At 40.8% G+C, this 21,134-nt stretch overlaps 1 protein-coding gene across 1 annotated transcript in view; it reads right to left on the reverse strand.

Annotated features, from left to right (window-relative positions):
• slc44a5b (solute carrier family 44 member 5b) overlaps positions 1–21,134 on the reverse strand; it is a gene marked incomplete at both ends in the record, with an annotated part of 32,354 nt that overhangs the window by 9,797 nt on the left and 1,423 nt on the right. Inside the window, 2 exons of the mRNA XM_083887875.1 lie at positions 618–691; positions 5,928–5,976. Coding sequence (XP_083744001.1) covers positions 618–691; positions 5,928–5,976 — 123 coding nt within the window. The remainder of the gene's footprint in view (positions 1–617; positions 692–5,927; positions 5,977–21,134) is intronic.

Consider the following 21,134-nt stretch of genomic DNA (forward strand, 5'->3'; position numbering starts at 1 on the left):
TTGTTTCAAGAAATGTCTTCATCCACACAAAAACACCACAAAATGGAACTCTGTAGTACATATGCCAGGTCTGCATATGGTACAGTTGAAGTGACACAAATCTGATTTGAAAATCCAAATTTACTATCAGACTATCTGCGTTCACACAGCACTGACAGAAATCTGATCTCAGTGTAGCCTAAATGGTTCCAAGATCTTACAAGAACATGACTGTAACGCAAAACAGCTTTGTTTCCACAATCACCTCAAGACAGGATACAACTAGAGTAAACCATACCAGCTGCACTCCCGAGTCCCTTCTGTGCAGGAGCTGCATATTTAAACTACCCCGTCTTGTTGACTGGCCCGCAAACAAATCCATTTTGTAGTAAACAAAAATGTTGGAAAAACTATTATAAAAAAAACCCCCAAACATTTAAAGAGTGCACACAAGCTAATTATTTCACGAGCTACAAATTCTGCCTTGTACAAGCAGGCAAACAGGATAAGTGAGCAATTCACACTTCCACAACATGACAAAGAAATCTCATTACACTTGCGCGAGTCCGTGTTTGTGTGTCTGCTGCGGGTTGCGTCACCGTGAAACTTGGTGTGAGCACAATGTGTCAAAAACTCACCCACGGTGCCCAGAGCGATGTAGCCAAGGATGACAATGACGAAGACAACACAGCAAACCACATCAGTGCAGCTCCTGGGAAGTGGAAAGACGTGGGGACAATGAGAGACATGTGGGAAACCAAGATTACAAAGAGCAAAAAAACAACAACCAAAAAACTGATTATTTAACATGGTTGGTTAGCTGCATTCTTTAATCCAAATCTGAATCAGAAGGGGAAATCATTTAGCTATGCGTAATACACAGGGATAATTGGGAATATGCCTCACTTGAATGAAAGAATATACTGGGTGGGTATTGTGTTGTTTAACCGTTTCGTTGCTTGTAATATATGGTAATATATAATGCAGCTGCTGTGAGTAAGTGTGAGATGTATAGCTGGGTGTAGTCTTTGCTATCAGGCATGGCAAGTTGTCATCCTGATGCTGCTTTTCAATGTTGCAGAGCTCTTGCAACTTTGTAATCGGACTCCCATCCCCAGAATTAAGTGTCCCACAGGCACAGACAAAGCATTTTCAACACTGCCTCTCCTTCCACGGTCGCCATAGACTGCTAGCTACAGCAGTGTCTCTGAGACTCTCTCTCTTTTCACAATCTCTTCCATAACAAGCTTTCTTATCCCTTTCACACTGAGAGAAGCTGTCAGTCCAGCCCCTTCCTCAGTGCTCTTTCAAAACTCCTCAGACCGTGAGCACTGAGCCTATCCTTGAATAAAGCCCAGTGCAAACCAGTGCACAAAGTGGACGTGTATGAGGGACAGAAATACCCTCCGAACCCCATATGCTACACATAATTGACTCGACACCCTCATTTCCTTCAGTTTTCAACCTCTCTCCTCTTTCATCCAGAGGAGCAAAGCCAAGGTCAAGAGTAGGCCTGGGCTCAGAGATGTGACAGTGCCTCCTTTGTGTTGTTCTTTTGAGGAGTGAATTGTCCTTGTTTTGTATGCAGCATGGTTACATGGTTCTGTATAGACACTTTGTACAGTATGTGCACAGCTTTGCAACTTCCAAATGCCACATAAATCTGGAAATTCATTGGAAATTGGACTTTTTATTTTCCTGCAATGGCATTATTAATAAAACATGTCTCTAATATCTTTGGTTGCAAAGGTTAATGCATCATTTTCAGGCTTTACCGTGACATGTTCATTACTATGTTTTGTCCTATAGAATGCAGACTTCCCTTATAAAATGCCCTTTTGGACAACATTTTGTGGGGAAATATATGACCACATTTTTGTTGACCTTAACCAATCAGCTCATGTGATGAATGATGAATTAAAATGCTAACTTTTACGACCACCAAATATTTCATGTGCATGCTGAGGCATTAAGAAGTGGGCCTGCCTTAATATCTGCAGTGGAGCTCCCAGCCTATAAAATGTAGACTGAGAGTATTTCTTGTCCCAGCCAGACTGATAATCCTCTGCTTTTCTCATTTCGGAAGAAGATTATCCCATTTTTATCTAAATTTCATTAAGACTGCACCTACCTGCAAATTCAAAATATGATAACTTGAGTCATCATCTGTCCTCGGTGACATGCATGGAGCTGATAATGTTTGATAAATGCAGTTGGTTGTTATATGAAAAGCTTAGGGACTTGCACAACATTATTTTTCATAGATAATCGACAAACAAAGGCAGCCAGGAAGACGACCACAGTTTAGACACAACACGCCACACCACCAGCAAAACTACTGCTGATATTGTGAAAATAATTAAACAAAGGGAGTATCCATTCATTCATTCAAAAAGAGCAAGGGGAAGTGCTGTCTAGGTTGCCATGGCAATGGCTGCATTCTTTGTCTTTAAATGCCTCTCTAACCTAGATATTAGATATGTAAGCTATAACTCAGCCTCACATCCCAGGTGATTAGAGGGGACCAACTGAGGATAGTGAAAAAGTTTTGTTTTCTTATCTCAGGGAAGCAAGAGCCAGGGAATCCAAGTCTAATCCCAACATGCAAAAAAGTATAGTAACTCTGACCTGGCATCCAGCAGTCTGGATTATGCCATGTTTTTCTTGCTGTTGTCTATTTCTTCTTCTGTGTACTGGCTTCTCTTTTTTTCCTGGTCAAAGCCCTGAGGCAAGAGTTGTGCAGAGCACAGAGCAAGCAGAGCGGTCAGTTTGGGTCTAACTGCATTATCTTTATGTGTTTGCCCGATGTTGAGAAATTTGATTTAATCATTTTAATACTTATATTTGGGACTCTGGAGGCCCTATGAGTAGGCAAAGTGTGAAAAAAGATGACTCAGTCATGTTTTTGTGGTCCGCCTCAGTCTAAGTACAGGAGATAAAACACGTGATGTTGACTTCCGCACTCATTGCTACGTCACTATGAGACATTCCTGGAATTGTTGTCTCGCGGAGTCTCCACTTTGTCCCTAATAAACGCGAGAGTGCTGGTGAGAGCAATAGTATACGGAAGAGCGGAAGTCCACAGTGTTCTATTCTTGGCTACACAGTGCAGCTCAGAGTTCTACACAAACTTCCAGCCTCAGAGGATTTACGTGTCCAGTGGATGTTATATATGACGGAAATGTGCCAGCTAGAGTCTGCAAATTATGGCTTTTCCAAATGCTAACTGCTGTTAGCTGCCGGAGCCTCAGTGACGCTGACGTAGTTTCCTGTGTCTCATTTGCATTTAAAGAGACATGCACTCAAAACCGAGCGTTCTGAACAGGGCTGTTTTGGCAGGGTGATTGAACTACTGTGGTGCTTCATCCTTAAGGTATTTTGACCAAAGCATGTTAAAGACATGTTCATTAGGACACCAGGGAACTAGTTTAACTTGTAGAAATAGGGTATAATATGTCTCCTTTAATAAAATTTCAGCCAGGCTTGCATGTTTACTCCATGCAAACTTACCGAGTGATGCTTTACAGCACTCGAGGGCTCTGCTGATGCAGTCAGAAACTTTTGTGTCCGCGGTATATTTACAAGTCTGCCACTCTGCAGGAGCCAAGGTGACACAGATGGCAGCGGTGCCACAGAATCGAGTGGGTGTCATTGAATCGGTGAGACTGCAAGACTGTGTCCCTGCCTTGCAGCAGGAGGAGATATTTGGAGTGCCACATTTTGCAGACAAAAGGGATATTTCTCACAGTCACGAGGACTCAAGTGAGCAGCTTTTCTGAGACACACACACCTTTTTTTAGGTAAAGTGTCACACATTCTGTGACGAGCGATCTACAGCTACATTTGTTTGTGCGCCATTACAGTACACATTAACACCGAGAATGTTTCTTGACATGATATTGCTTTTTATAGCTGGAATAAGTTTACACTGTACCACGTCCACTTCTGTCTGGGCTTGAGGGGACTGCTCAGTAACAGATACAGGAACTTCATTTAGGATTTGAGCTTGGATGAAACCAAGATGACCACAGAGTCAGTTCACTCCCAGTTCTCATTAAGACAAAAGCCTCAGAGCCACAGAAACATCAAAGTATAGTTGGTGCTTTCACCCAGCCATAGCAGTGAAATGGGCTGAAGAGAGTGGGATAAAGAGACACAGGAGGACTGAAACATGCCTTCACAGCAGCCTGCCGAACTGACACTGAACAAAAAAAAAAGACATAAGAGCCTACCACCCCCCCACAAAATGACTAAATCATAAAGAAGCCTGTGGTGACACCCTTGAGGGGTTTTGCTTTATTGCAAAATTTTGCTCTTCGTCGTGATAAATCATGATAGTCTTAGACCTCATTTCCAAAAAACACTATATATTCATTTTTGTAGGGAAACTATTCAACCTGTGGTTTTGAAAAGTAGATTACATTTCATATGCACCAATCTTTTTTATATTATGGTTTTGATCTTTTGAGGCAATTGCCCTCCATTATAAATACCAAACTTTTCACATATTAACATATGTTTAAAAGTGCCATATGTAAGAATATGGCGGGGAATGAGGTCTTTTAGGTTTCTTTTTCTCCGTCAATGTAGCTCAGGCGTAACTGGCAACCCGTAGGTGCTCAGCAGCTGAGACTCTACTGACTGCAATGATTGGTAGACAGCGGTAGGTGGCGCCACATGCCAAAACATGATTTCAAAACATAAACTTGATTTGCGGTTCACAAAATATTTTTTTTAATGCAAATATTTTGTCTGTACTGTTGTTGTTGGTGAGTTCAGTTTGTTATATGAACATTATTCCTGAGTCTCTGTGACATATTAGGAGGATTTTACGGCCAGTTACTTTAGATTTGTTACATAATGCACCTTTAACTTTATTGTAAATAAAAGTTTAAGAGAAAGCACACATGAGAGTGACAACCTCTGCCAAGCCTGCTCACTTCCCCATAGTAATACACTGCTCTATTTACTTACGTTATTATTTAAGAAAAACTGTATCACCACTATAATGTAACATTTGTTCTCAGTGGACCATGACCTACAGGCCTAGAAATTTAATCCACATCCATCCTTTACTTGCTGAGCTATGCTGCTCAAAAAAACCACAACCTCCTTTGTGGAGGTAACAATTTATAAAACTGTAATCTACATGAGACAGTTGGAAGTCTACAGTTCATCAGAAGACGAACTACAGGGCCGCTGATTAAAAATGACCTCCCAAGTGTGTGCTCTGTATCCTTTACGGCTTCTTCTGAGTGGTTGCTAATGTGTGTTATTGTGAGAAGTCCAGCCATCGGCTTGACTTATGGCCATTGATCTGCGTGGTGTAGTGAAGAGAGCTGCCAACAGTCTGACTCAAACTTTATTAACAAACATGACAAATGATCAATCCACCGGTGCCCTTACAGTGGTGCGGGCCAGAGAGATTATACAATGGCTAAAATCAATACACATGGGCGTTCGGTGTAGGAATATAATGAATAGTAGTCAAAGGGTCACATTATACAAACAAAAGTAATATCAGTGTCTAAAATGGGTGCTTCTATTGTGGCTGATAACAACACGTTGTAATATTAATTCAGGTATTGAATAGAGCTGCAACTAACAATTATTTTCGTAATTGATAAATCTGTAGATTATTTTCACGATTCATCGTTTTGTCCAAAAATGGCAGAAAATGTTAAAAAACATCAAACCTGGAAATGACAATGTTCTTGAATGTCCCGTTTTGTCCACAAACCAAAAATTATTCAGTTTTAATGATTTCTTTCTTATGTGGAGCAAAGAAATTAAGAAAATATTCACATTTAAGATGCTAAAACAATCAGAAATCTCGTTTTAATGAATCAATTTTCAAAATATCACCAAAATAATTGACGATTAATTTAGTAATCGATTAATAGATTCATTGTTTCAGCTCTAGTATTGATGTTGAGTATTTACAGTACCTCTCATGGACAGGTCCTCTGAAGTTTGGGTCAAACTTGCGTGGCTCACCTGTAAAACAAGCAAAAATAATGACAGACATTATTATCGGTGTGTAACGTTGAGAAGGGGTTATTGGCAGAATCTGAATGTACTCACTATGTTTGCATAAGAGTTTTATTTCTGTACCCTGAATAATAATTATGTAAGTGTATGTATTAAATAAGTATGTACTGTATGTATGTTGAAGCAGAAGCTTCCTACACAAACAAAGAAGAGTGACATCCTTTCTGGTGTGTGCACTTGTGTGTCCAGAGAAGTCCTCTGTTAGTTATTATCTGCAGTCTTTACTACTCCCTACCATTAGATGTCACTAATTCTTACAAACTGGCCTGTGAAATTCACTAATAAGCATATGCACGACAAAGCACCAGACTGTACCAACTATGATCCGCTTCACTAGCAGAGTAGGGGAGAAGATGTTTTTTGCTTTGTTGAAGAGTATAATTTACATCAAAGTTAAACAAAGGGGACACAAGGAATAAAATATCTAAACATTTATGAACATCCTTTTTTATTACACTGACAGACACCATACACAAGTCTCACACAATTTAACCTGCTGTGCCAGCCAACTGGCCAGGACAAAGTAGGTTATTTCACAGTGCAGGACTGGATGGAAGAGAGATGATAAAAGCCACAACAATGTTCCTAATATGGAAACATCATTTATCATTTTAATAACTCTAGAGTAAAACAACTTATCTGGGTCACAGTGAGGATTCCCCATTTGACCCAGCCGAATAAATACAGAAACACAGTTGCAAACACCATCAGTCACTAAAGGGGCAAACTCTGATTCTGACTCTACTTGTAGGTGTGAGCACACACATTTGCATTCAACATTGACTATTTTTAAGTGCTCAAATGTCTCTCTATCGCAATTAATTACAACAAATTCCTGAGGAAATTCCTGGCAACAATCACACATGCAGTGTAATATCACACATAGTCACACATGCAGTGTAATATTTCCCAGATTGAAGCAGGTGTAGGGGCAGCAGTGGGCTGATTTCCCATCTCTGCCATACCCAAGGGATGCAACAGCTTCTCAAACTGTGAGGAATGAGTGCATTGGACGACGCACACGGGATGGCGAGAAGGGTCGTCCTTGTTCTTAAAGCGGAGCTAGACCGGAAGTTCCTATTATCGCTGTTTTTTTTGGTGTGTATCTGCGTCATTACCTTGTTTATGAAGCCTGACGGTTCGAAACAAACAGTTCAGCCATTGCTGAGAACGTTGTGTTTTATTGTAATCTCGGGGCTCAACGAGATCACTGAAAATCCCGTAATAGTTACGTAAGCAGCGGTTCTCCTGAACAACCGATTGTCCTGCTCCGGGCGGTAGTCCGGGCACATCCGGTTACGTACATTGAACCGCAGAAGAAGAATAACGTCCGTTGTGGAGGTGTTTCACGAGCAACAGTGTCTTCTGACTCTGGGTCTGACTCCGGTTTAAAGTCATAAAAGGGACTGCGGTGGGGAGTCGTGAAGAAGCTATTTCTAAACACTGTTAAAACAATGTTTTGATAATGAGGAGCAGTGCATCCGCCGTTCCAGAGGGGGGCGCTGCGCTTCTGAGAACGGATGCGCTGGATAGTACTGGCCAATCACAAGACTCTGTCTTCTGGGGGTGAAAGTTCACTCTGAAATCTCGCAGCAGAAAAACACTGTCAGAAAAGAGGATTTCTATCGGCTAGGTTACAGCAACTAGGAGTTTTTTGACCATAAAAACAAGTTAATATATGTAAGTAGACCTCCATAACTAACATTTATGTGCAACAGGACCACTCTATGTGACCTTTAATGTACTGTAAAATGTTGTAATTGTAAACGTGTGCTGGGCAGACTGGCAGCAGCAGCAGCCTTTCTGTTGTTCGAAGAGGTTGACAATGCTGAAAACATTGTAGCGTTAAATGCTAAAAGCTCACGTTCAGAAAACAAAACCTATCAAGGACTCAGGCAACAAACACAAAAGCCACAGGGTATGTTCAGATTACCTGCCACACTGTTCAAATCAATAAATACAGATCAGGTTTGACAGTTTCTTGCATCCGACTGCACACAAGCACAAATACCTTTTGGCATGCATCATCATCATCATCAACAGAAAATGTCATGTTTTCTAGACCACTCTGCAATGAAGTGGTAGATATGTGAGGTTAGATAAGATGGACCTTAATCGATCCCTGATACAGAACATTCATAAACAGAAGCTACTGCAGTGAATTTAACTCTGGAGGAAGGCACTCTCCTTCACTGATGTTTGAGCTTGCCATGCTTCCACGGAGCGGGTCAATGACGTCAATGCTCAGTGCATCTGTGTTGCCAGTGCTGATAATTGTGACATTTTGATGGAGCATTTGTATTCTAACTTACCATAGCTTTTCTAGCCTTTACAGCACATGAGGTCCAGGAAATGCAGACCAATTGCATGCTCTGTCAATTCCCATGTGACAACATGCAGCAAATCATATTAGTAAATTCAGGCCACACTGGATGTCTGAGTGTCTGCATTACTTAATGTCTGTCTTGTTTCATTTTCAGGTCGGGATTATGATTACAGCCGCCGCCACGCAGAGTGAACCACAATGGTTTTCTTGGCTTGAGAGCTCTCTTCTGTTCCTCACGTGCCACATAAACAGACAATTATCTCCCAACACAGTATATTGCAAAGTCCCAATCTGTCACACATACCACCAAAACAACACTTCCCGTTTCCTGTTCCAGTATTAAAACCTAAAACTGGCATGATCAAACCCTGTGTAAAACATAGCAGCAGCTCCATGTGTGAACAACTGAGTGAGTGAGAAATACACTCCAGCAATGGAGGAGGAGGGAGATAAAATAGACCAAGAAAAGTAACTTCACATGATATGATGGAAGCAGTTTTAATCAAAACAAGAGTAGAGAGTTTAAAGCTCCCATAGACCGGAAGTTCCAATTAACGCTGTTTTTTTGGTGTGTATCTGCGTCATTACCTCGTTTTTGAAGCCCTAAAGTTTCGAAACAAACAGTTCAGCCACAGCTGGAAACGCTGAGTTTTATTGTATTCTCGGGCTCAGCGAGATCTCTGAAAAAGCCTGGAACAGCAGATCCTCCTGCTCCGGGCACGGGTACATTGTACCACAGAAGAAGAAGAACGGTCGTTGTGGAGGTGTTTCACTTGCGACAGTGTCTGACTCTGGGTCCGCCTCTGGGTCAAAGGCGTAAAAGGGACTGCAACGGGGAGTCGTGACAAAGCGATTTTTAAACATTGTTAAAACAATGTTTTGAAAATGAGTAGCAGTACATCCACCATTCCAGAGGGGGGAGCTGCGCTTCTGAGAGCTGGTGTGCTGAGTAGTTACTTCCAGGTATTGGCCAATCACAAGTTGGGAAAGCTGTCGTTGGCTGGCCAATCACAGTCTGTCGTCTGGAGGTGAGATTTCAGCTGACGAGAGCTTCAGTGAGGAGATATTTCTCTCGGCTCATTTTCAGCAAATAGGAGGTTTTTGACCATAAAAACAAGTTAATGTATGTAAATACACCCCAATAACTCACATATGTGCGATAGGACCACTCTATGGGAGCTTTAAAAACATTTAAATCACCCAAACCGCTTTAAATTGAAAAATAACTATTAAAAATATTGTTTAAATACACACATATTTAAATATACTGTATATTGGGTTTAACCAACTACAGGGTATTAAGAAATATAAAGTTGTTGATTAAATGTAATTGCTAAAAGCTGATATTTGTCTGTTTGGTGGAAAAAGAGTGCAGGATAAATAAGTGTAAAAAATCAACCACTTAATAAAATAATTTCTGCTGAGATAAAATATCAATATACTAGTAAATCATAAACTAGTACCTATATGTTATATATCGTGGTGACATACAGCCTGGGACACAGTGGAGTTGGATGATGTCGACTGGCAGCAGTTGCTGCCATCATCTGTAGAACAGACACATCCCCCCCAAAAAAAAATCTTCCCCTGTCTCTTCTCCTTGAAATCTCACTGATTCAGCAGCAGCTTCTTACACACTATGCATCCCTAAGTGAGTGAGTTAATTACCTTGACTGACAATAGTCTCGCATTGGTGAAATTGCTAGATGATGTGGGGAAAAAAAAGGTTTCAACGGCTGATTTTTCTGCATGAAGGTATTAAACCAGGCTGTTTCACACATTTTACTTGTAAATGCATGAAAATCACTGGCTTGTAAATATTTTAACATCCACAGACCCTCCGTGCTCTGACAGCTTACTGTACTTGCTTTCACCATTTTTCTCCTTCATGTCCAAGATTCTCTGAACCATTCGCCTGCTTTTGTTCCTCTTGCACAGCAGAGGAGTTCTGAAGGATAGAGATGCCAACAGCAAAATAATGTTGGGAAAACAGCAAACCCAGCAGGTGTCCTTAAGCTGCACAGTCAGCAACAATCGTTGGCAGGACCAGACACTACTTGTATATGAGTGAGTGGGAAAATCACGTCTCTGTTTCTGTTAACTCATACAAGCTGCAAATTGCAGATGGCTGAGCATTATGGTGGATGTATGTTTCAAACATTAAGTCCTTTTAACCATTGCTTTACTTTTGTCCTTTATTTCTTTTGACCGTCTGCACAAGTTGCAGCTGCTGGTCTTTGAAACAGGGGAAGCTAATGTCAGGCCCAGTTATTTATACATAAATGCTAACATACATAAGTATAACACTCCATAATTATGTGACACTGAAATGCTACAGTGTTTTTATTTATAGTGTAAAAATGGGCTATATCATCGTGCAAATAACACACAACGACCAGCTACTTGTCCATAAACTTCCCTTGCAAAATCCACACAGGAAGGAGGCAAACACTGTCAATCAAAAACTGGTTCTGCCTATCTGACACTTCCTCCAATCACAATGCAGAAGCCCTGTGTCCGCCATGGCACACCCCGGATCCCCCCCATCCACTGTTGTGGAAGCTGAGCTTACCTGGAAGTTAGGATTTTGCAATATTTGCCCAATTACCGTTAAGCTCACCGCAGTAAAACAAACCTTTTTTGTGTCATCCCATAGAGAACAGTTGAAGCTGAGCTTCCAGTGGTTTTAATGCTGAGGCTGCTACGGGAATACGAAAATCAGGTACGACAATCCGTATTGATATGTAAATACAACACAGTACCGGTTCATATCAGTCTCCATTATTCAACTGATGTATTTATACTTATTTATAGAAAAGTTATTATACATTATTAGATCAGTTAATCAGTGGTGTAGTAAAGGTGTGAATGGGATGAGGAGCGTCTGGGAGGGAAGGAGGGCGAGAAAGAGAGAAACTGGCCAGATCATCAACCTGATCATGGCCAATCAGCTGAGATGGACAACACAACAACAACCCCTCCCCCTCAGCTCCACACTCTAATGACTTGCAACTGAAGAGATCGTCACAGCAGGTGCTCACTGCAGCATTTGTATGGCACTGACATTGAATATACAGTAAGAGGATATCCATTTAAAATTGTCTACACTGTTGAGAGCACAGCTGAAACACAAATGAACCAAATGTATACAATCCATCATCCAATCTTCAGACGGTTAATTTTTTATATGATGATGATGATATATGACCAACTTCCACTAAAAAGCTCAGATGAGTCAAATCAGTCAGTGTCAAACATTTCAGTTTTAACATGTGATAAGAGGACAGCACCATACAGTGGCACTAATTTGAGGTCCATATAAATCTGCACAAAATGCACAGACATGTCGGTCTATTTGTTGTTGCTACAGCTTCATGGTCAGTGGGTTATGTCACATTATCTCACATTAGAGGTGGGTGCTGAGGGCAAGTGTGAAAACATAGGTGGCTACTAGACTTTGCCCAATTCAAGCAGAATATATGTTATTTTTAAATAAAAGCAATTTAATTGATCACCATAGGTCGTGTGAATGATCATACCACACGTGTCTCTATGGTGGAGGAGCAGAGTGGTAAAAGTAGGTTGGTCCATATGGCGAGAGCAAGCTGAATCACAATGACATCAAAGAGAGCTGGTGGTGAGAGGACAGATTGTGGTGCAGTGAGTATCATGCGGAGCGGCTTTTTTTTCAACCATGTCAGTGGTTTCTTGATCAGCCTCCAGCAAGATGTCCAACACACAAATGACACAAATGGTGCGGTCATTATGTTGGATAAATCCAAATAACAATATAAGACAAATGATAGAATATGACACTGGGAAATAGAACATGATTGTGTCAGGATAGCCTTCAATCTCTACAACAGTTGGAAATATCAGCCCCACACACCAAAAAACTGAAGAGGATTATATAACTCTTCACTCGTCTGCCACAATAACATTCAAGTGAGCAAGCTAAATTTAGCTTTAGCTCGTGTTCATAGTTATGGCATCGATGTGACAGTTTCCACTGGGCTGAGGTAGTTTAATTCTGACCCACATAACAGATTTCAGCAATGGGATAAGAGAGAGGTAAAAATCAGTTGTGATCCCAGGCCACCGAACTCTGCATTAGATGACAGCTGTTTAGACTGCACTGCAGTGCTAGAGATGAGGCTGGTGAGCTGGACGTGTGATGCTGGCAATGGTCAGGTTGAATCGGGGTCTGCAGTCAACATCATTTGGAAAAAGCCTGGCAGGCATGCTACACTGGGACAGTTAGTGTAATCTGTCAGCTCCACTGACTGCTCGTCTCCTCTATTGATGTAGCATTGGATAATGACACCATGTCTCCACTGTGACTTAAAGATTAAAAACACAAAAATGAGGTTGATAATCAAATGATCAAAAGCAATGAGGTTCTTTGGGGTGAGGGATTACACGTCAGGATTAGACAAGTGTCTTAAGCAGTAATCTTCACTCTTGTATTGTTTGTATTTAAATCAAGTCTACGAAAGCAACAAGATCTATGGATCACTTTACAATGATGAGTACCTAACATTCTAAATCAAGGCTGTGACGTCTTAAAAATTCTACTATCAATGTACGTTTCTATTCAGGTTTTAGTTTTAAGTCCATGTGACTTAAGAAGAAGAATGTGCTGAGATTGACTGATCGATTGAAGAATCATCCCCAGAGTGTCTGTGCTGGAGGAGATCCAGTTATGACAATCCAGAATGAAGTGATAATTCTTCAATGAAAATTCAGAAAAGCAGTAAATCACCTTATTTTGCAATTTGGGAAGATACAACTTTCCATGAACAGGTGGCTTTATATAACTACATATTACACACTCTGAATCTCTGATAGGCCGCTATCTCAACGTTAGACTTCAATGCATGATTTTTCTGTCAGGAATAGAGCAAAGAGAATGCCTCAGGCAGCAGAAAACAGAGGGGCATCTCAGGGACAGCAACACAGTGCCTCAATGGGATGTATCATTGGCAAAAAGAGAAAGTGGCAGCCATTAAAAAATCTCAACACTGGCTGGAAAAAGACTGTCATGAAGGACAATACAGAGGCAATGAGCATAGCAACACAATAACATGCCCTTGGAACACAATCCATAGTAAATTATAATTACTTTTATTTGCACATACCAAACTGATTTAACCAATCATTTTTTACACACCAGTAGTGGACACATACAAAGCAAACACAGGAGCAGTGGTCAGCACTTATCAGTGCACGGGGAGCAATGGGAGTTGGTACCTTGCTCAGTAGCACCCCAGCTCTTGAACTGTTCTGGGATTTGAACCAGTGACAAGGCCCATTCCCTTCGACTTGGCCATGGGCTGACAGGAGTCTACAACAGCAGACAGAACCCAAGATGTCTCTAAAAAAAATTGCAGCACAGAGGCTGGAGCAGCATAGATTGAGAGGCAGCACCACATTGGTGGGTACAGGTACAGGAATATGTATGCCATGTATGGATTAGTGTCCCATCTGGTCCTGAAAATCCTGAGAGATTTCAAGTTACATGCTGGGAATTAGCTGCTAGCTAACCAAGAGGACACAGTGGTGGACAAGGAGCAAAATAAGTCGAGATAGATCCCATCTGCAATCCCAGCTGACAGCAACATCAGAAGAAGTCTAAATGAAAATCTGCAACTGATGTCAAAGAAGAATGGGTAAAATGAAGGACAAAACGTGATAGTAATTAGTACATGAGCACTGATAATAAAAGGATAACAAAATACACTGTTTTAGGGTGAAAAGGAGAATAGCGTTATCCAGAGATAATTGGTATCCATCAACCCAAACTGGAGGAGAGGCAAAGACAAGCAAGTTAAATGTGATTTGCTTTTACAAAACTGCTCCATGTCTACAAATGTAAGTACATAATTTTAGAATGGAATATTTTGACATATGTTTTACATTAGGAGCACAACTCTCAAATGTAATGTGTAGCAATAATAAATATAAAGTACAGTGTACCTTCCAGTGAAAACTTTTTCTTGCCCTTTTCCATTCCCTCCCTACAACTACAGCCCCCCCTTACCCACATGTCTCAGCCCGTCTATGTACATCCAGTACACAGACACATAAACGTGGGCAGACACAGACACCAGTGTCCCAAAGCTCCACTGTCCAACACAGGCTTCTTTCATACCGTGGACAGGCAAACAGCTCAAAACACTGCAGGTGCTTTACATGGGTTGAGTGAGTGGGGCCATTTTTTGTTGTTTTTACTCTGTGGATTCATAAATATTTCCAAGACCTGGAGAGAGTGAAGTGCTGACTGCACTCCTGTCAAAGCTATGCTGGTCTTAGAGAGGACAAATAAATAAAAAGGAGAAAACTAAATGTTCAAAATTCTGAATAATGATGTTGCTCAGCAGGGTAGGCAGAGTATGTAAGTCTGACTGCTGTGTACAGTATATTCATTCATATTTGATGAAAACACTAGCTTCTGTCAATCCGTGGGGAGAAACAACATCAGTAACATTGCTTTGGGCCTTTGAGTTTTCCTCTACTCTGTATTTAAAAACTTGCAGTATTCTGGTGCCTCCTGCAATATCAGCTTTGGATACATGACAATGGTAACAAAACTGGACCATTGTTTTGAAGATAATGGGACCAGCAAAGCTGTGGTACAATAAAAGACTACAAAAGGTCATGTGGTTGTCCGTGGAGTAAAGGTTCACAATCAAGATTATGCAGGCTCTGGGCGAGTGGTGGTGGGCAGAGATTTATTGGCAAAACTTCACTTAAATTAGGCAGCTCTTATGTTCCACTAACCCTGAGACCTGTCTCACACACACCCACAGAAAGAGAGGGGTGGGGGTGGCTGCATCATGATCATTTCTAAGTTTTCCACACACCCCTGCATGCAATGGAAAAACAAGACCTATTGGAATCATTTTCTTGAAGAATACAAGGAGGTAAAAGCTCCAGATGGCCCACTTCCTTTATAATATTAGAAAATGTGGAGCGTTAATGCACATAATCATGCTCCATGTGGCAGTACCACCCTCCCCGTCTCTGCCTTTTCTCTACTGCCCTCCTAACTCCAGGATTATTTTCTGTCTTGCTCATAGTTTCCTTCCCTGGAGAACCACACAACCTTTACCGTACTTTGCCTCCTTATTGAGACATAACCAACATACAGATCTCTAGTTTAGCTTTACTTAGCACAGCCACTTGGGATCCTCTCAACTATTAGCAGATGGTCCAGGACAGTGTACTTGGCACAACTGGCTTAGATATACCACTGGGGTAACACCTATTAGTGCATGAATGGTACTTGCTGCACATATTTTCAAATGGTAGTAGCACTAGCTGACATCCCCTAAAATGCTGAGAATGAGCGACCCGGGCTTGGATCCACCCCCCCAGGAGGGGAGTTAGCATCTCAGAGTGTCAGTCACTGACAGCTATCCTGCTGTTCTGAGTGGAGAAATAGCAGTGTTGTGGCTGAGGCTTTGTGACCTTGGTTACTTCAGTGGGATCCCCCAGGCATGTCAGTGGCAGCCCCGTGTTCCTGTGAAATAGGACTCAGTGACAGGCTCTAGCAGCTTTGGCCTGGATTTATAAAGATTTAAAAATAAGTGGCCACATCTTGATATCCGTGTGTGCAATACACACCAATTAAATATCGCAATAGTCCATGGCGTGATACGGATAGTTTATTGATTCTTTGAAGCACTCCACCATAAATATTCTTGACAGTGGTTTTCTCACTGATCTGGTTTTGTGTTGTATTGATGGTTTTCACAAGATGTCACATTCCTTTAGGAGCACCTCATGGAGGGCAAAACAGCTTCCTAGTACAGCATTCACAACCAAGATACTCCTATGTTTTTTTTAAATCAACATTCTGTACAGTTGTTGCTACATCGGAGGCACTAATCAATGAGCAGATATAACTGGGTTATGCTTTTACAGGACCCATCCATTAAAGACAATTCAGTGACAAAGATTGTTTATCAATGCCATTAGACGCGTCTCTGACCCTGGGGAAGGAACACAGTGACGGTGACCATCGAATTGCACACGTCTTTGCAGCGACCATTTTATCAAATGTAAGTGCATGCAATTATGGCGCTCTTTTAATCACTGTATTTTAATCTCATGTTAATGTAGTCGTCTGACAACTCCAAAGACTAAGATAAATGACTAGAGAAACAGCAAGTGATGCTATTAGCAAATAAGCTTTGTAGCTCAATAAAACTACACTAACGTTACAATGGAGTTTGGCTTGCCTTTAGCCTGAAATGTTGTTTATTAGATTGTTTCCATTTGAACGTGATGTCCTGTGTGTTTATGTGCAATGATACTGATAATGCTGATAATAGTCATATTTAAAAAGGAGATTAGCAATATGAACCTTACATTTGTTAGTATGTTGTCATAACAGTCATATTATTTAATTTTAGGTGCCAAATCTGATGACCCATTCTCCTCAGACTGGCTTCCCTCAGTCTTATCACACACTCCAGCGAACAAGAAGAGAAATAAGTAAGTAAATAATATCAAGTGTGACGGAAATGGTCATGAATGTTGTGAACAAATGTGCTCTTCTCTTGACATGTACTGTGAGCAGAACTGTAAATAGTAGGTCCCCATATATAACTTGGGACTGGCCTGTGTTGAATAAAACATTTCAGGTTTCTATTTTGTTCAGTTGTTTGCCAACTTCTTTCTCTCAGGCAAATTAGTTGTGTCAAACTTAAGACATCCTGTGTGAGTCTTTTACAGATTCCAGAATTATCATTATGCAGGACAGACACCCCACAGTAATAGCCAATGTTTTCAGATGGTCCGCTCACATCCTGTGATATATGTAGATGAAGATATGTAGATAAGATCCATGTAGACATCACCAAGTTGAGCTGAGGCAGACACTACGTTGTTTTAAGTGCTTGCACTGTGACTGCAGGAGCAGTAAAATTAAATTGCAAATGCCTCAAATGTGAGGTTTTTATTCATCCCTCTGTTTTTCTGTGGCTGTCGAGAGACTTAAATGTTCGTTATTTTGAAGTGATGGGAAATTAACAAGCACAGACTCCAGTTCAATATTGTTTCCAATGCGAGTTGCCATCTTGTTTTGGGTTTTATTGTAGTCTAGGTCTGATGGGAGTCACATGACTGAAAACTGTTGTATACCTAGCTGCATAATTGAACACACTCAATAGTCAATGTCATTTTACTCTTAAATCATGAACAAACTGTCACCTACGAAGCCTTTTTATAACTAAATGTCCCATTTTCACAACCTATCCATCGCTTCTGTGCAGAGGTTAATCACAGACCCACCCTATCACTACTGTGAATAATATAAAAGCAAAAGAACCTAACCATGTTAAAAAATAATGAGCACATGCAAACCAACAGTCTACAATACAGAGTCGTATGCCACGCACACTATTAAAATGTGTAACAAGATACGTGTGAGCACGGCTCTTTTGCTCATTTTAAATGCATATTTGCAGAGGACAGTGACACTTACAATAGCACAAGGTCTTAGGTGCCGTTTAAACCACAGCCTTCCTCGACTGCCATTTCAGAGGACGAGGCTGTGAGCATTTGATTCTAAAACACACTCTCTGCTTTTTTGCCAAGACTCTACATTGACTCGGTATAAAAAATGCAGTGCATAGGTGGAGCCACCCATGCGAGAAATTTGATAATTAACAGTGTGCCCGAGTCACCGTTTTCTATAGTGAAAGGATCTCATATCTAAATTGTTACAAACCTTTCAGAGAATGATGAGGTTTTTTTTTCCTTTACTAGTTTTCTAACAGACTGAAGATTTGAGAAGAAGTGTAAGCCCACTAAACACATTTGCAACAGAGTTAGAAAATCCTATATAATATACCAGCCTCATGCACATCAATCAGGGATGTAGAGCAAGTGGATGTGAACAAGGGAGGGGGGCAGAGAGGGAAGATTGTTGGTCTACCTGCTATCACTTGTTTCAGTAAAATTTCTTCATGTGCTACTACCCCTTCCACTGTTTTCCTAATTACATTCATTCATTCATTCACTGTCTACCACTTCCTCCTCCACATGAGGGTCGCATGGGGCTGGAACCAATCCCAGCTGTCATAGGGCAAAATGTGGGGTGGGGTCCGCCCTGGACAAGTTGCCAGTCCATCGCAGGGCCACATATGTCCCTTTTCCACTATGTGCCATAGCAATGTGGTTTAGAAAGAAACCCTTTTCTATATCTCGATTTACTGATGTCTTGCAACCAGCTGGCTTGGAAATAATTGATTGGACAGCACCATCCACCCAAAGTTAGACAATCAGAGATTCACAGTCAGCAACTACAAAGGTGATTTTCTTTACTGTGCATTGCACATATAGTCTGCATTTCGACAAATGCTGAGTGTGAAGCCTTTAGCTGCCAATGTAGGCTGACAACACGACCCGGCAGGGTGTCCTCCGGGACAATTTGTCTTTTGCTTTTTTCACAAAGCAAAATACTCCAATTTGCTCTTCTGCCCAAAAATCTAATGGAAAAAAACAACAGGGAGCCAGTAGCAAAAAGCAGCTGACCTAAACACAGGGGGGCACTATAACTCTGTGGCGTGTTGCATTAGCTCAGTCACTGGACACTGTTAAGGCAAAAATTATGTTCCTTAATTAAATTGTCTTCCCATATTCTGTGAGATTCTTTGGAGAGTACTAGAAGGGCTGAAGCAAAATGTGATGAAATATATAAATAGTATAATTAGGCACACATACTGTACATATTATGTTACACTCCACCCTGGGCCGTTTGCCTACAACACTTTATGCGACATAAACCAACGTCACGTTTGTGGCATACTGTAAAAGAACCAGCTGGATCATGGAGTGTTTCAAGGCCCCACTGGTGAGCTACATGTCTGCAGGGGGGGCAGGGAAACACAGCTATAGCTGACAGGTTGCAGTTTTGACTGGCGCAGTGCTGGAGTCATGAGATCTATGGGACACAGGGGAGGTCAGCGTGTGAGGGAATAACTGAGACACACAGTAGCTTTCCCCATCACAAGCTGCCAGGAGCAAACTCCACAAAGCCTGTGAAACTCTCAGGCAACAAAGCCACTGTATCTACTTTATCAAGCCTCTGTGACTGACGTCTCTGACGTATCAGCTGTAAATATTACAATATAGAGCATTTGTAACAATACTGGTTTCTGCCTTACACCTAAGCTTAGACAGATTACAGCGTGCTTCCCACAATAACCTTGCAGTGACGATATTTCATAGAATTACATTTCTAAAAATGTTAAATGTTCTGTACTTTTCTAGTCCTGACCACTCAAAGAGTATTGCCTATGGGCACATCGGCATGTAATTGAACCCACAACCTTTCATTCACCTGTAAAATACAAGGCTTTGAGTTATCAAATAGAGGATTATTATATATACAACAAAATACTATTGGCTACGTTAGAATTATTGGCATCAACTCTAAAAAAAAAAACTGAAGACAATCACCAGACTATGTGACTTTTTGTTTCATAGCATCTGGTAAAAAAGGATTTTATAGCTTCTATAAACAAATTATTACTGAGGTTAATAGACAGAAATTTTGTCCAAAAATGTCATATCTCTGTATAACAAACATGCCACATGGAGACAGATTCCATGCACATTTGTAGTAGACTGTAATATTCAACTGGACAGCTGCCCTTGTCCCAGTATACAAGTATTGGTGGGAAATCCATTCATTCAACAATAAGTGTGTTAGCAGCCTCCACTCCGCAAGGGGGCAAAAAACCAACACCTTTCAGCTTGATAGTATCAGGCGATTTGTAGTTTAGCAATGCAGGCATTTGTTAGCATGTCCAGCATCATTCTGAGTCTTCCCGCGATTCATTAACTTAAAAATGTCAAATTATTTAAGATGATAGAGGATAAAATCAGTCTCCTCCTCAGTCCAAAAAAAATGCATTAGGCTAAATTTCACAACGATTTTCTCGCTGTCCTATTCTGTGTACTGGCTTATTTTACTATTTCTGGGTGGGAACTATGGAGCACCAGGCAGACAGACCACCAGTTTGAGTCCGACTCTGGGCTGACTGATACAGTTGTAGCTTGAATCCCGATCACATTATCTGAGTGTATTAGTACCACTTAGTACATCATTTTTCTCATGTCGTGTGACATTACAAGATTGCAATTATAATCATTAAAGTGGACTTCAGACTTGATGATATTAACAGACACCTATTGAGAGCACAACAATGCAAAACACAACACAAATGTATCACAGGAGTAAACCAAAGATGTGGCTCACTCTGAGCCAGTTCAAAAGAAGAAGCAATCGAAAAAAAGAATCAAAGGTATTAGACTTCTTATCCCACCACTTTAAAAAAACAACAACAACAACAACTATTAAAACAGAGGATAATCTACCATTACTGCATATTTGATCCCAGTGACAAATGTACTACATCACAGCATGGGGTCATTGCTGAGGCTTAAGAAGATTAGTCAGTCAGTAAGAGGTTCTCAAACAGTGTGCGAGAAATGTGCTTCTAAAATATTAGCAAATTCTTTGCGATATCCACGGAAGTGTATGTAAATGTATTTAATGTGTTATTTGATTTTAAGTATCAACAGTTAAAGTTTAGTTAGAGTTCCAGTGCATAACATTTAGGACAGTTTATCTGCGGAAAGTTAATATACTACCCATAATTATATTTGTAAACATTTAAAACATGCTTAAAAAATGGATTTTCGGAGCCTCAAAATAAGGCTTTTATGGAGTGTGTATTTTAAGTTTGGGAGTTTAAGTTGCAAT

Source organism: Microchirus variegatus, assembly GCF_963457635.1.
Source record: "Microchirus variegatus genome assembly, chromosome: 4".
Taxonomy (NCBI): Eukaryota; Metazoa; Chordata; class Actinopteri; order Pleuronectiformes; family Soleidae; genus Microchirus; species Microchirus variegatus.